Consider the following 16,573-nt stretch of genomic DNA (forward strand, 5'->3'; position numbering starts at 1 on the left):
AACAATGACAGATCCGCCAATATGCGGCCGTGAAGTAATTAATGTACTCGACGCTATATCAAAATCATCCAGGCCGCCACATAAAGTCGTGCACGATTATACAAGCAACCGATTTGTTGCGCGCAAAGCATTTTAAACAACGGGTCTTATTATAATGGTTGATATTTACGGAAGATCTTATTCACGCGTTAAGAAAAAACTCGGCGACGTTGATCTGTCAAAGTATGCAACTAAGGATGACCTCGCTGATATCATGAACCTGGCTGGAGTTGACCCAGATGAAGTTGTTATTTTTCAGGATCGATATGGTAAACTAAAAACCAGCAATATCAAATGGAATGATATAGTCCGGCGAGTACTCGGTGCAATTACGGATAATATTCCCGTGTTTACTGACGGTGGTAGAATCAGAGATTCAAGTATGTCACTTAAAACCATCAGAGATGAAATTGCAAAAAGTGTTGCTAATCGCGTGAGAAACACCGGTGACACAATGATGGGTGAACTCAGCATGAACGGGAACAAAATAGTAGTTTTAAGAGATCCAACATCTGACGAAGACGCAGCAACAAAAAAATACGTCGACGTCAACTATGGCACCGTAGAAGGTAACTTATCCACGTTACGGGCCGAATATGATGTTCACGTAACCGGTTTTTTAAGGCTTCGAAGAAATTTTCAAAAAACCGATGATTCCATTGATAAGTTCTTTGGCACTCCTCCAGTCATCAACATGAAACTTTCTGATATCAAAACTGACCTAGACACGATCAAACAAACACAGCAAGACATCGTAGCGGGAATTCCTGAGATTGTCAATAAAACCAATTTGATTAAAATTCCAGCTGAAATAACTCCCGGGCATATTACAAACATCGTATGCACGGTATCATCGGGATTTGCAACATGGTCCCAGCAAAATAATACTATCAAATATACCGCAACAGTCACTGGCGTGTACAGGTTGTCTGTGTTTAGTGCTGCAAAATTTGAAATATTTACAACGTTTCCATGGCGTCATTCCACCGACAGGTTTTCCGGGGTTGTATCTGTTATATTAAATATCGGAACCGAAGAAATATTTATTCTGGAAGCAGATGATAAGAAATTAACCGCAACATCCTTCTGGTGGTGTTTGGAATTTGTAGCTGAAACACCTCAATTGGTTACTGCATAAAAATATATATGGACGGTGCACAATACAGGTACAATCAAGCACGTGAATGGCAGGCGGCGCTAAAAGATCAAGTTGATCAATATACAGTAAAAGTAAAAAAATATCGACGACGATTGGTTATCGTTGATGTGATTGTTTATTCAGTATCCGCTGTTGTTGCTGGAACCGGTGTAATATTATCAGCGTTGACAACGATGGCACCAGTAGCTGTAACTATTTGTATTTCAGCAGCAACAACTATTGCAGGTGTGCTTAATATCATCACAAAAAAAATATGTACTTGTACGAACGAAAAATTATCCGATTACAAAATAAAATTACATACAGCGACGGTAGCATACTCGAAATTATCCTCGTTGTTATCAGCGAGTCTCAGTGATGGAATTATATCTGATTTCGAGTTTTCAATGATAACCAAAATATACGACGAAGGTATTAAAGATACAAGTATCAATAATGACAGAATTACTCCAGCAGATCGTGACCAACACAACTCCGCCAAAGATAACGATGATCTCGGTAAGTTCAATTAATCCTGAATTTAGTGTTAATTTTCCTACTGCAATTCCAGTAAAAGAAATAGCACTAGCACAATTACGAGTATATTACAGCTGGCCAAATATCAGATCAAAATCATTTAATGGTACACCAGCAAATAATTCGCTCGTATTTGCTAACAAGAACAAACCCGATGGAACACCTGACTGGGTTGTTGTTGGAATACCAACTGGCAGTTACGAGATTGAAGAGATCAGTGAGGAATTTGCGCGTAGAATAAAATCAATAACGGGAAAAGAAGCAAAAATATCAATTAATGTTCATGAACCCACCCTGTCCTCGACGGTTGAAATAAACTCGCCTGATTACGTAGTTGATATTTATAAATCTTCAATCAGATCCGTACTAGGTTGGCCGGATGTTCCCCCGGTGTATGAAGTACCACCAGAACCAACTCGGGATGATTTTACATCATCGAAAAGTTTTCGTCATAATATTAAAATGAATTATACCCGTTTCTGGTGGAATATAGAAAAACGGGTATGGGATAAACGGGATCAATTTCGTATCGAGCTAACTGGTGAATATTATTGGCTCTTACACAACGTTGCTGGTGGTAATTCATTTTACGATGCAGATATCAATAATGTCATTAATATCATAAATTTAGATCACGAAGAACAACTGGTTGATTTACGTATCCTTTTTCATGAATATTTGTCCGATGTGACATATACGCGTGAAGAAATTATTGAACGAGTGGAAATTTTAAATCATATAGCTGATACTATTGAATATTTTCATAATAGAATCATAAACCTGGTTTTTGAATCATCGGGCGATCATAGAAGATTTTTCGCAGCTAAGTACAAAATACCCGAAGCTGACATTGTAACGTTTAAGTTTCCTAATTATAATCCGGATAAATTAAGAAAATCTGTCAATGATATCATTGATGAGTTTTTTCCTAAAATACTCGATGCATGGAAAAACCTAGCACCATTAGCAACAGCTCTTAGATATGATAATGATCCACACGGCGGCGGAAGACACGTATCTCCGGGGATCGTTAATATAACACCGACGGTCGCGGTCAATCTGGTTTGTGACGTAATCGATGGCAGCTATCAAATAGATCTCGGAAGATCAAATCAGGCTCAACAAGGATACATCCTGTACACGTTCACACCACAAGTTCCCCCTGGAAGTTTAATCGTGCAAGAACCAACTAATCCTGTGTATCTACGGTGTCACAATATTATGTTAACACGAATAAATTTTAAACTCACAGACCACCTTAATCGCTTAATTGACATACGTGAAGAAGAACTTGTAATAAATCTGTATGTGAAATCTTAAGGATTTCTGTCCTAAGGACTTTTATCGTAGATCTTCATGTAATGGAGGGTTTTTACACACGAGGATTTCTTAACAGTTAGAAGAACATTTGTAACAGAGATCAGACTCAAATTCGATCAACTTAAAAAAAATAAATAAAAAAATATTTTATTATTACTGGCACAAATTTGTGTTTGGTACAAATTAATCGGCCTAGGCAACTAAAAAAGCTGGTCGATGAAAGTAAAAATTAAAATTTCTATCACAAAAAAAAATAAGATTTATTAATTTTCCCGATTTTTATTATTTTTTTACTGAAATTGTACGAATTACTTGATTTTGACTACCAACTACCCCCTCAGAAACATAAAAATGTACGAATTACTTGATTTTGACTACCAACTACCCCCTCAGAAACATAAAAATGTACGAATTACTTGATTTTGACTACCAACTACCCCGTCAGAAATAAGAAATTCTAACTTTGTCAAATTGTTCCTAATAAATTTTATTTATTATAAATTAATTTTATTTATTATTAATATTATTTTTACTGAGATTTTTATTTTTTTTTACTAAAATACAACGAAATTGCTCAATTTTCCTGATTTTGACTACCAACTACCCCGTCAGAAATCAAGTAATTCGTGCATTTTTCTTTGATTTTGACTACCAACTACCCCGTCAGAATCAAGTAATTCGTGCATTTTTCTTGATTTTAGTATAAAAAAAAATCCTCAGTAAAAATAATATTATTAATAAATAAAATTAATTTATAATAAATAAAATTTATTAGGAACAATTTGACAAGGTTAGAATTTTCTTGATTTTGACTACCAATACACGTGGTCAGCGTTGACATGGACCCCAGTTACCAAAACTTTCATTTTCATTATCACCAGTAACGAAGTTACTCTGGATCGTTTCACCAGCAACGAAGTTACTCTGGATCGTTTCACCAGTAACGAAGTTACTCTCTGACATAATTTTTCTTAATAGTCTTATGCGAGTACTAATCGTTTTCTTTGCCTCATACTCGTGGGATAATAACGATTTAATTCTTTCTACGGCGGCAGAGAGAGGAACGAACTCCTTCACATGATCATCTTCTACGGTAGCTAGCGACTGAAACATTGCCGCCTGAATCCGTTTCATGAGCCTGTATTCAGATGATAGTGTGTGTGTCCCCTGGGTTTTACGTTCTTGTAAAATCTCAAAGTCAGAAACTATTTTTTCAGGATTAAGTTCATCAGATATATTAATTCCATCTTTTTTCAATTTTTAATAGCAACAATTACATCATTGATATTTTCATGGTTCATTATATAATATATAAATCTTTAAAATAAAAAAAAATATCCCAGAACCCCTATCGAGTGTATTAGCGAGTTCGTCGGGATGTTTCAGGGACAGCACAACATATACAATGAAATGGTTATATACAATGAAATGGATATATACAATGAAATGGTTATATACAATGAAATGGTTATATACAATGAAATGGATATATACAATGAAATGGTTATATACAATGAAATGGTTATATACAATGAATGAAGAGCCCCTATCGAGTGTATTAGCGAGCTCAGATTATGAATTGGACGGTACAAACATATAACTAACTAAGGAAATGGTTATATACAATGAAATGGATATATACAATGAAATGGTTATATACAATGAATGAAGAGCCCCTATCGAGTGTATTAGCGAGCTCAGATTATGCATTGGACGGCACAAACATATAACTAACTAAGGACAGTACAAACATACATGCTCAGCAAAAACCCACCCACAATAATTAATCCAGTGGGTGATACGAAAATATGTATCACCCGCAAGTCAATATTGTGGGTGGGAATTTTGCTGAGCGGGGGGGGGGGGGGTTGCGGTTCCCCCCACTATTATAAAAATCGCAATTATGCGTACACCACCGACAAATTGTCAGCCATGGGGGTTTGATCCTGGACCGCGAGCGTCACAGTCCAATACCATACTGACTGAGCTATCAAACCTTGTTACGAACATATGTTTTGGAAGTTAATATATAGCTAAGGAACCAATATTTACACTAAACAGCGGTTTCTGAATAATAACAGTTTCTGAATAACAACAGTTTCTGAATAATAACAGTTTCTGTATTTATAGCAGCATTTTTCCTAAGCAGACTGCGAATCAATAATAACGGTGGCATGAACACACCTGCAGATCGATTACCATGACAACGGTTTCTGTTCTACACACAGCTTCCTGCGGATCAATAACATTGTCATGATCTCTCGTAATGTTGTATGATGGGAAATATTTAAAAACCATAAATAATACTTCTACGAGTAATTAATTACGATGTAATTAGTTAAACTGACTAATTACGATCATAAAAAATCAAAATCTACGAAGAAAACTATATATTACAAAGTAATCTCCCTTTTATATAATCAAAAATTCAGTAGTGTATGGAGGACCTACTGTGACATAAATTAAAAAAATTAATTCAATGTGGTGATGATAGTTAATAATGTGGTGATGATAATTATTGATACTGAAAGATGATTTTCTGCTTATATTTTTTCGATAAAGTAGATCTGGTTATATTTTCTGCGACGTATTTTACCACACGCGAGTCAATATCAAAATATTTAGCAGCTGAATACATTGAACGAAATATAACTTTTTCGCCAGTTTCTGTGTTTGTGGAAATTACCGCCCTCTTTCCGATTGTCTTACATCTTCCTGTATTACCACATGCAGAGTTCACGCTTCGAGTGACAACTCGAAGGTTGTGTAGGGAGTTATTTTGAGTGTCCCCGTCAATATGATCAATAACAAATCCGTCTTTGATCACTCCGAAGAAACATTCGTAGATGAAACGATGACAATGATATCTTTTCTTTCCAACTGTAAATCTAAGATAGCCAGTATTAGTAACATTACCAACTGGTTTTTTTAACCTACAGTGTCTGATGATACCATTAATATTTGATTCATAGTTTGTTATGACAGGATGTGGGACAAATATATTTTGCTCCATTATAATAATATTATACGTTTAAATCATTGTTTGTCTGAAATCTTGATATATAATCCCTCACGGATTTTATAGCGTTTTCACCGCTATTATTTTTTTTGTCATAATATCTTTTAAGTTCTCTGAACCGTTTTCCGCCGCACTTTCCACATAATTCTGTTTTTCCTCGCACTCCAATACCACACCTCAGACATGGTATTGGTCCTAGACTTCCTCGTCGTATGTTTTGTGAGTGCATCCAACAAAATTCCTTTCTACAAGATTTGTTGCATCGATTTACCGAGCCGATCATCAACCATCTGCATTGAGACATTGTATATATATATATAATTTTCTTTATTTAAATATTTGTTTTAATTATATGAACGAGTTTGAGAGATTATCCCAAACTAGGCCTGTTAAATATAAATTCAACCTTGACAGATTATCTTCTGACTTGCCAGTGCGAGATTTGGTTGATCCGAAAAATAAAAGTTTGATCTCGAAAATTCACGACGCCAAGAAAGAATTTTACACGGATGGTGCATCTCATACATGGTCAACGTTCAAGATCATACGCCTTGACAAAGTCAGTGTCGACAAAGTCACGGACGCCACAATGAACGACAAGCGAGCGGCAACTATCATCAACTACATCGCTGAATACGAGGGCAATCAAAAATATTTCTTCAGTGTAAAATTTATTGTATTAACAGAAACAGGTAGTTGGATTATCCGTGACAAATATGATCCTGTCCTTGGTAATAATAAAACTATCATATTAAGTAAAAATTCCAGACCGGGTCTACTGACGGGTATTGACAAACCGTATTATGAACGAGCGTATCCTGTAACAGCGGTTATTTATGGAATTTATGAGATAAATAAAAAACCCAACGTTGATAAACTAGCGCCGATGAAATTTTCAAGGTTAAATTGTGTAGCCGAGCGAGTAATAGAACACTTTACAAACGTGATGCGTGGAAATGGATTAACTGATTTAAGGCGTGAAAAAATAAACTCGTGGGCTGATTCAGTTAAGGATACCGGTGCTACAATAAAAGATGTTGCTGAGTTAGGAAAAATATTAAAATTTCCAATAACTGTGGCGACAATAACGGGAGAAGTACTGTACCAGTCGAAATATAAATCGAAGGGAGCTCCAATAAATATTATCGATCATAACGCGCACGCATGGACTAACGCGGTAACAATATTTCCACGTGATCGAACTGTTAGATTTTACCCCACAGATAATTCTGGGGCAGATAATTCTGGGGCAGATAGTATGTTTGATTTTATTAAAGAAATAAGTAAAACCGATCCTGTATCGGTATGGTTATTTAAAAGTAATGAGGAGGGTGAATTTGATCAGTTTGTCAAACCGAACGGTGAAATATATCGAACAGAATCCCTCCATGACGAGATGAAAAATCTTGCGACGTTTTTTCAGTGCAAGCACGCGGAAAATACTGACAAATTACTAACTAATTGTTTTACCGTTCCATCTGTTGCGGCTCATTTCGCCAGAGAGAGAAATTCATGGAAACCAACACGATTTGATTTACTCGAGGACGTACGCGCAAGTTGCGTCGAATATGGACATGGCGGATTATGGAATACCAAATATAATTACAATGATGTTATTTCGGTTGATATGGTTGCATGTTATCCAGGAAGTTTTCTGGGATACGGAGATTGTTCTACGTACTTTGAAAGATTTGGTCACCCTACAAACGAGATGACGCGAGTGGCAATTAATGGACCATTACCTGATTTTGATCTGACTGGATTCGCCTGTATTGAATCATTCGAGTTTAACGAAAATCTTCACAAGATTTGTTATGTTTGGTTTGGTAGACATTTTTGTGAAAAACGTTGGGCACCTATAGTTTTGTTGCGATATATGCTAGATTGTATGATACTGACATCGTTGGTGGTCAGTGAGGCAATTATATCATATCATGCACAGACCAAAGTTTGGTTGCCCATGTCAGATTCTGAAGTTATTAGCGAGTTTAAGGATGTTTCCGAAGATGATATTCCTAATAAACTCAAAACCGCAAAAGATCTCGGTAGAAAAATTATAGGAAATTTTACTCAAGGTGGTGCATATGATTATAAAAGACATCACGCACGATTAATTCTAGATGATGCCGAGTACGATTTTATAATCGCTGACACAACGGCGAAAAATATATTTGTAAATCGAGAAAGTGTTTATTTATCCGACGGAACAAAATTAGGTACGATCGTTAGTTACATAAATGACGTCTCCCCGCAATAGACTCATCTAAGATCTTCCATGTTGGCTTATGTTTCTATAAATTTATTATCGATGATTAATAGATTTCCTGAGACCGCAGTCAGAGTCGCAACAGATTCGTTTTATATTTCAAGTAAATATTTAGAATCTGTTATGAAATTTACAAGTGATGATGAACGATGGGGTTCGTGGAGAATAAAAAAGGAACTATTACACAATTATGTAGAATCAGCAGATGTTCCAATGAGAGATTTTTATCGCGAGAGTAATAAAATATCAGAAATGTCGAAAGCACCATCGTTGAGTGATCCAATAACCAGATATAAGACAGTATATCTCAATGGACCTGGTGGATGCGGCAAAACAACTCGAACGATTAATGTTTTTAGAAATTCAGATATAATCGTGCTGACACCCACACATAGACTTGCACGTGAGATGAAACAGCGGCAAGTACAATCGTGTACGTATCATAGTTTCTTTCGGTGGCGCGGAGATACATGGACTCCTGAACGGATTGGAGAAAAATATATACCTAAAATAATTATTTGGGATGAGATATGCACGGTGTCATTGGATACATTAAAAATGTTTCTTGATTGGTTGTTGACGAAAAATACCGCCATAATAATGTGTGGCGATCATGGTCAACCGCCGCCCTTTGTTGGACCATCTCCACATGATTGGTTAAAAAATTTCGTTGATTATTACGAAGAAATAGATGATGATCATAGAGCTCTTGATGCAAATTTGAAGGAGTTTAAAAAATTAATCAGATTACAATCAAACAAAATTCAGTGTGAAATAATACGTGGAGTGATCTCAGAGACATCAATGAGTGATTTTTTGAAATTATGGAGACCCACCGATTTGATCGTAGCAAGTAGAAAAATAATCAGAGACGCTTTACAACAGCAGTTATTTCAACTACATAAAGAAAAATATTCAGAATTACCCGTACCATTGTGTTATAGACCATCAGATACACGAAAACAGAATATTAATGTTGATATTCCAGGACAGACTGAGAATCAAAATCTCGTATTAAATGATATTGTCGCCGTTGATATCAGTGTGGTTGAAGATGCAATACACGCTGACAAATCTCCATGGGTGTTGGGATACGCTATGACAATCCACTCGTCTCAGGGATTAACTATTTCTGATACACGAGTTTGGATTGTAGACGATCGCATCGAGTGGTCAAATTTAGTTTATTTGGCGGTATCGAGGGTCAGAAATATATCTCAATTACGTAGAATTATAATTCCTGAAATCGTTGATAAATTTAACATCATCGATGATGATATAATAAGAAAAAAATTAATCGGATACAAACAATCTGATAAAAAAAATAAACGTGACTTTGATCTTGATGTTGAATTTGTTATTGAGTTAAAACAGCAGCAGAATAATCATTGCACCAGTTGTAATTGTATAATGTTATGGCGGTATTCGAGTAATGATTCAAGACAATTTACCGTAGATAGAAAAGATAATAGTCGCGGTCATACACGAGAAAATACCATGTTAACCTGTCTTGAGTGTAATCGACGTAGAGGCGCTAGTTAAGTGATCGAAATCACCGGAGTGATTTTGGTGGTAGTTGTGTATCCGCGGGAATTATTTGTAGTTGTTCACGTGTAAATCCACGTTGAGGAGCGGCCGAATCTAATCTGTAGATTGCAGGTCTGGAAACGCCTACATTTCTTCCAGTGGATCTTGTCACGGTAGATATTTTGTGTGTGGTAACACTCCAAATAGGATCAGTCGCTCTCGCTTTACCACCTTCAAGTTCACCAGGCTCATATAAATATCTGACTGTGACATCACCTAATATTTTTTGTTTTCCAACATCTTTTCGTTGTGTTGGTATATTTTTTTTTGTGACCGCGCTAATGGGTTTCATGTTGGTTGTTCGTGTGATCTCATTATTTAATGCAGCTATCACGCCTGGTAATCTTGCCACCCATTCGCGAGATCTTTTATCCTGAATAAATTCCCTCGCGTATTGATATCCAAATAACCGCTCAGCAAGTGTTCGATTAAATCGTTCAACAATTGCTTGATCACGGTGAATTGCAGTATGACCTCGTCGTATTTTGGTATTATGTTGTTTCATCAGCGATGATACTGGACCAAGAAATTCCTTACCAGGATCAACCTGTAGTAGCTGTGGCCATCGTAGACCACCTCGTGGTCCACCACCTCGTTGATAAATTCGTTCAAACGCATCGGCTACTTCAGATGATGTTTTCACTGATAGCGGCTCTGCTTCTTTATATCTACTTGCAACATCAACTACGGTTAGCGCGTACTTGTACGTTTTTCCACGTACAGTATCATGCGGTAAAAACAGAATATCAGCTTGATGAACTTCATTAGGAACACTGACATCGAAATACGCGTACTGAATTTGTTTAGGACGTGGTAGATAAATTTGCCATATTGCTTGTTTAGATAACCACGTTTTAGCAGTAGAATGTTTAACCGCCGCTGCATCAGCGAGTTTACCAATTGCTGCTTTGCCTCTCCAGTATCCTCTCGGTGAATAATAAATTGATTCCATTATTAATTACCAGCCCCAATCGCTAATTTACCTTTCATCGAGGATCTTACTAACCAATTAGCTAATGATTCTCTAATATTTTTATTTTTTATAGAATTTAATGAATGAATTAATTTTACATCTGCAATATGCCTATCTTGTAGATTTTGACTTTTATAAGCTACATCATGAGCATGACAAGCTCGATCAATAGCATTTATTGGTTCCTCGCCTGGTTTTGGTTGATCTTGATCATCGAGCCTGATATCGAGTCGAGTACCAGGACCGCAATAATTATATCCTGGTAGATGTTTTTCCCCACTGTATTTAGCCCATGGAGTACCTGGAAACTTTGACATCAAATTAGCAATATCACCACCGCGCTTATTAGGTAAAAACGAAAATTTCTTTCTACCGCACACAGAACATTTTCCACCGTACGCTATTTTTTTATTTTTTGTTATAACTGTAGCTAAATCAGTAGTTGGAGTTTTAACTCTACAGCGTAAACAATATAAATTCATGTTATAATATATATGGATATAATTGATTTCTCAGCAACTCGGCAGCGAGAACCTGTTAAGCATCATCCTGCGCTACCGAACTCCATCAGAATGATTATCATAGGACCATCTGGATCGGGTAAGACGCAATTATTACTTAATCTGATAATGAGATGGTTGAAATGGGATAAATTATATTTAGTAGCACCATCCGTTGATGATCAACGATGTTATGATGTACTTAAAGATTTCAATGAAAACGCACGATTACTGGATGAAGATAATGATGTTATAGAGTTTATAACCGATATTGATGAAGCACCATCCGTAGATTCCATAGACGGATTTATTAATAATTTAGTTGTATACGACGATGTGATGCTAGATAAACAATCAAATCCAGCCAGAATATTTTCCCGAGGTAGACATAAAAATACAGACGTGATCTATGTTACCCAACGATATACACAAATTCCGAAGGTGATCAGAGACAACTGCAACATTTTAGTTGTGTTTAATGGCGTAGACACACACACGTTGCGAAATATTCATCAAACTTGGTGTGGTGGTGACATGGATATAATTAAATTCAAAAATTTCTTCTCACGAGCGCAAGCTACTCCACATGGATTTATAACAATAAATTTACATGATCCAAGAACAAGATATCGTGTGGGTCTTGATAAAATATTTGGGTAACAGGGGTGATGATAAAATTAAATTTAATTAAACAGATAATGAACAACTGTGCGTGGCTGCGTCAAGGAACAACAGATAAATGCAACAAAAGGTGCCGTGGAGAATATTGCAAGAAACATAATTATCTTATAAAGAAAAACCTTCATGCTGGTCCACGAAGTTGTGTTGGATGTAACAACGGCGTTAGAGGATTATATCAGATTTGTAAAAATTGCGGTGGAGATCGATACAGAAGTTTGATGATATATTATAAACACAGAAAGAACATAAATCCAAAAATAGAAAAACCACCATCAGAACTTGAATATTACTTGAAACATAGAACAAATTCCCATGATTCAGATGAAGATTCCCATGATTCAGATGATGATTCCCAAGACTGATAGCAGCAGAGAGGGCTCGTCTACAATTCTATTTGGGACAAACAATAATCGTAGACGTGGTAATTGACCTCTATGAAGGGTCACTATTTTTTTGGGTTCAAACACAAGGGTGACCACTCCCTTAAGTGGTCTGTTCACCCTCTCTGCTGCTCCAGGACACTGTCAAACAAAGTATATATTCAAAAGTAAAGACTCTGGCCAAAGTGGTCATGTATTTATCTTTGTACAGTATTAGAAGTAGTTTTACGAAGGACGAAACTAAATAAATCGAAATGTTTGCAAACAAATAGATTACATTAAACCTGCCCCTTTTCACTACATGTATTTATTTTCGCAAACTTCGCATGATAATCACCTGCGCAGATTATAACAACAAAAACATATATGTTTAAGAAAATATTATAAAATTAAATGAATGTTACGATATCCGCAAAATAAAACTACAGCTAAATTGTAAAGAACAAAGATTTCTCGGAAATGTGTCTTGTAATTGGCAAATGATCATAATATAATAAACATCTAGACAAATCATTTGCCATGCAGGACATGACGGAAACCCTTCTGTTGTTTATTTATTGTCATGGCTAGAAAAGTCTGAAATAATGTTATATAAATGTGTGAAAATACTACTACAGAAACTAGTATCTACAGGTAGAGAAACTATTAACAAATCAATACTAACCATTATTTTGCTGGTCCTATGTTTGGACAATGTTTAGTTAGATACTGCTAATACTATATTCGCATGCTTTAGGAGAATCACTTTAACGTCTTAGTGCTACAAATTCACTAAACACAGATTTATCATTAGTGTTCTGAACATGCTTTGCAGATTCAACGGGTTCCTCTAACCAATTACTTTGTCTTCTTGGCAGTCAATATACTTTCATTTACATGGTTTGCCATGAGAACTCTTTCTTTATAGATTCTTCGTGCTGAAACGTAGTCATTAATGTTGTGTAGATATTCTTCCTAGAAGCTTGATGGAGAATAACTGTGGCGATCACTGCTAGATGTTTCTCATGTACTTCCGTAAAAGAGGATTTAGCTTTCAAACTTCACGTATAGCGTTCTTTAACAAACATGCACAAAAGACATTACGTTATTGGTGTTAAGTAAAAGAGGCTATCACTCCTAGTATCCTCGGATAGTGTAATTTCAGAGGTTCTGGCTGTACTGATCTCCCCTGAAAACTCTTCGTCCGTGTCCATCTCTTCTATGCCAGATGTCTCTGTTGTTTCACCAATCGATATTTCCGTAGGAGAGATATTTGATGACCGAGAGCTACCGGGGACTGATTCTAATCTCTGAATAGTTGGCTTGGATGGTCGATCGAAAAATCCAAACTAAAATAAATATTACACAAGGGACACACAAAGGTTACTTGAACAAGGTAACATATCAAAGTCTTTCACAGACTACATTTTCATATTTTGTACTACAGAATTCATGATATTTTTCATACGCTCATTGATGACTAATTGAAAGTACGGAAGAGATTGTTATAGGACAATAAGAAATGAAGGCTGCACATAGTATCCGTTTGATAACCCTGACTGGCTACATAATTTAATGGCACGAAATATATAAGATTAATCTAAGCATTTTCAAGAAAAGTTAGATTTATCATAGATGCGAACGCTGCCATGTGGATATTGCAATGTCTTCTCATGTCCCGGACGTCTTGAATATTATATTAATATCAGGTTCGATTGGTATTTGCCCTACGTAGTTGGTCAAAACGCGTATTAAAAAATCGTTAATGCAGAACTATATAAAAAGAAAACGTATAGTAATTATTAGATTCTGCATAGTTTGGAGTCAAAATGTTTAAATACCACAAGTCTCTTTGAAACTGTGCATGTAAAGGGCATGTCTGTTATTCGCTCTTTGAATGGTTGTCGGTTCATACATTTATAAAAGCATCGTTTGCAAACTGTCAAATAAATGTTTTCAAAAGAGTGATTTATATGACGACTCATTAGATTGGATAAATGTCTGGACTACTTGCTGTCAGATGCCGGGAACAACCCTGTATTGATGAGAGTCATATTTTCCTAACTCGAGTGATATCTCTCATAAGGACTCATGGCCAGATGATAACATATATCTGTCGAAACGTTATTGTCCTATACGAAAATCAGTCTGTTTTGATGATAACTGTCGTTTTTGGTTCACTAGGTTACTATTTTCTTTAATAGATTCGGCAGAGAAAATTGCTACCATGATAAGTATAGTTCGAATTCGTGATTTGGGTGTTATGCTGGAGAGTTATAAAATGTTCAGTTTCTGCAATACACTGAAGGGGCCCGGAGTGGCCGAGTGGGCTAAAGCGTTATCCGTTACGGATCACTGTCGTCTCACCTCTGACTGTGTGGGTTCGAGTCTCGGATTCAGCCAATATGGGTATTTGAGAAAGCTTGCCAGTAGCTTCACGTGGGTCGGTGGTTCTTTCCGGGGTTTTCCCGGGTTCTTCCTCCACCATTAATACTGGCCGCCATGTATAGCCTATTGTGTGCTGAAAAATGGCGCTATATCCTACTACAACAGCAACAATACACTGAGGACTTAAGCATGCTGTACAACACGTATTTTAACTAACTTGTGGGTTGCCACCTAATTTAAGTGGGCAGTTTCTGACCAGCTTGAGCAATGTTAAAAATATTAAAATAGCAATTACTTCACCACTTAGTTTCGAATTGAAGAGATAACATTTGAGGGCACTTGTTCGTCAGAGAATAATATCGTCATGCACGATTCGGAATTCGTTTCGAAAACGTAGTAGTAACCTTTTTTAAAGATTAATCAAGTTGCGTATGTCTGGATAATATTGGGTATCTCAGCATGGTAGCATAGCAGTCATCGAATGTAGGAAATGCAGATGCAATGCAATCTAACATTTATTTAACCATGCCGTATATTGGCGTTTTGAAAACCATCCGTTTTTATTTCCACAAGATCAACCCCTCAAAACAAAACTATTAATAGCCCACTACCTAACATTTAGAACAGCCGCTATGTTCTCTATATTGAACTACTGCGTAATTGGGTCTAAATCTGAGGACTTTGTCCCCATATCCTACTTGTAACCAAAAAAATGTCCTTTGTTATCGTCATTTTTAAAAGCACCTATTACAATTGGTTCTTAATATATTTATTACAGCTGGTTGTCCATAGAGCCATTACAGCTGGTTGTCCATACATCTATTACAGCTGGTTGTCCATACATCCATTACAGCAGGTTGCCCATACATCTATTACAGCAGGTTGCCCATATATTAGGAACAAAAGACAACAAGGGTTGCCCCGTCTAATAATCCTAACCACGTGATGAGTGTAAGTGAATTGATACGATGGCTAAGGCCTGCACAACAATTCCATGTAATGCAACGACAGGTTAACCCAGAGCAGCGGCCAATCGCGTCTTGACCTTATACTATCCGTGTGCCAACTCCTCCAAACTTCTTTATTTTGAGTTGTTGCAACAGTAGGCATATATTTTAACTATACTTCAAAACCTCTTTTAATAAATATTCAGGGGTTTGCCCAGTGATAACCTATCAATATGGCTGCTTTCACATTCGTGTCAAGAATAAAATGTTGAAAAAATGAAATTGTATTATGTCCAGTCAAGTGACAACAAACGGACTGCACCAACCCCTCGTGATTCAATGGGATCATGTCATCTTACCAAAAACATATTACTCACGATGCGATACTAATTTTATAAAATAACATTCTGTAAAAATGAATATACTGCTCAAGATCTCTTAACTGCTTTATGAAAATCTGTATACCCTAATTCAAATCTTTCGGATAAAGAGAAATTTATCTAACAGGCTCAGGGAAGGTGCCAATTAGATATTAGATAATTAGACCGGTTTCATTTTTTCCTGACCCTACTATCGATAACGATTGTCCGCGTTTACAAGATACTTCAAGCTCAACACTCCTTGTAAGATGAACACTTGTGTAAAACAAAGAGACACAGTAAGCATCCTCACCAGTTCTTCTGAGATACGTATGACATAAAATACAGTTTAAAGTCAGCAAATGCCGTATTATATAGAAAGATAACCACACAATCTTACATAATAGATTTCAAATGTGTTATCTTTTCTTTTTGGTTTCTTATAAACACAATGTACTCT

General features: G+C 36.3%; 1 protein-coding gene across 4 annotated transcripts in view; it reads right to left on the bottom strand.

Annotated features, from left to right (window-relative positions):
- Window positions 1–12,728: 12,728 nt before the first annotated feature.
- LOC149776202 (integrin alpha-4-like) overlaps window positions 12,729–16,573 on the bottom strand; it is a 34,263-nt gene continuing 30,418 nt past the window's right edge. For all 4 annotated transcript variants that reach the window (XM_089942534.1, XM_089942532.1, XM_089942533.1 and 1 more), the window contains one exon: window positions 12,729–13,768. In XM_089942534.1, the coding sequence (XP_089798660.1) occupies window positions 13,520–13,768 (249 nt within the window). In that variant the 3' untranslated portion in view covers window positions 12,729–13,519. The remainder of the gene's footprint in view (window positions 13,769–16,573) is intronic.

Source organism: Sinohyriopsis cumingii, chromosome 18, assembly GCF_028554795.1.
Source record: "Sinohyriopsis cumingii isolate HCF-2022 chromosome 18, ASM2855479v2, whole genome shotgun sequence".
In the NCBI taxonomy this organism is placed as follows: domain Eukaryota; kingdom Metazoa; phylum Mollusca; class Bivalvia; order Unionida; family Unionidae; genus Sinohyriopsis; species Sinohyriopsis cumingii.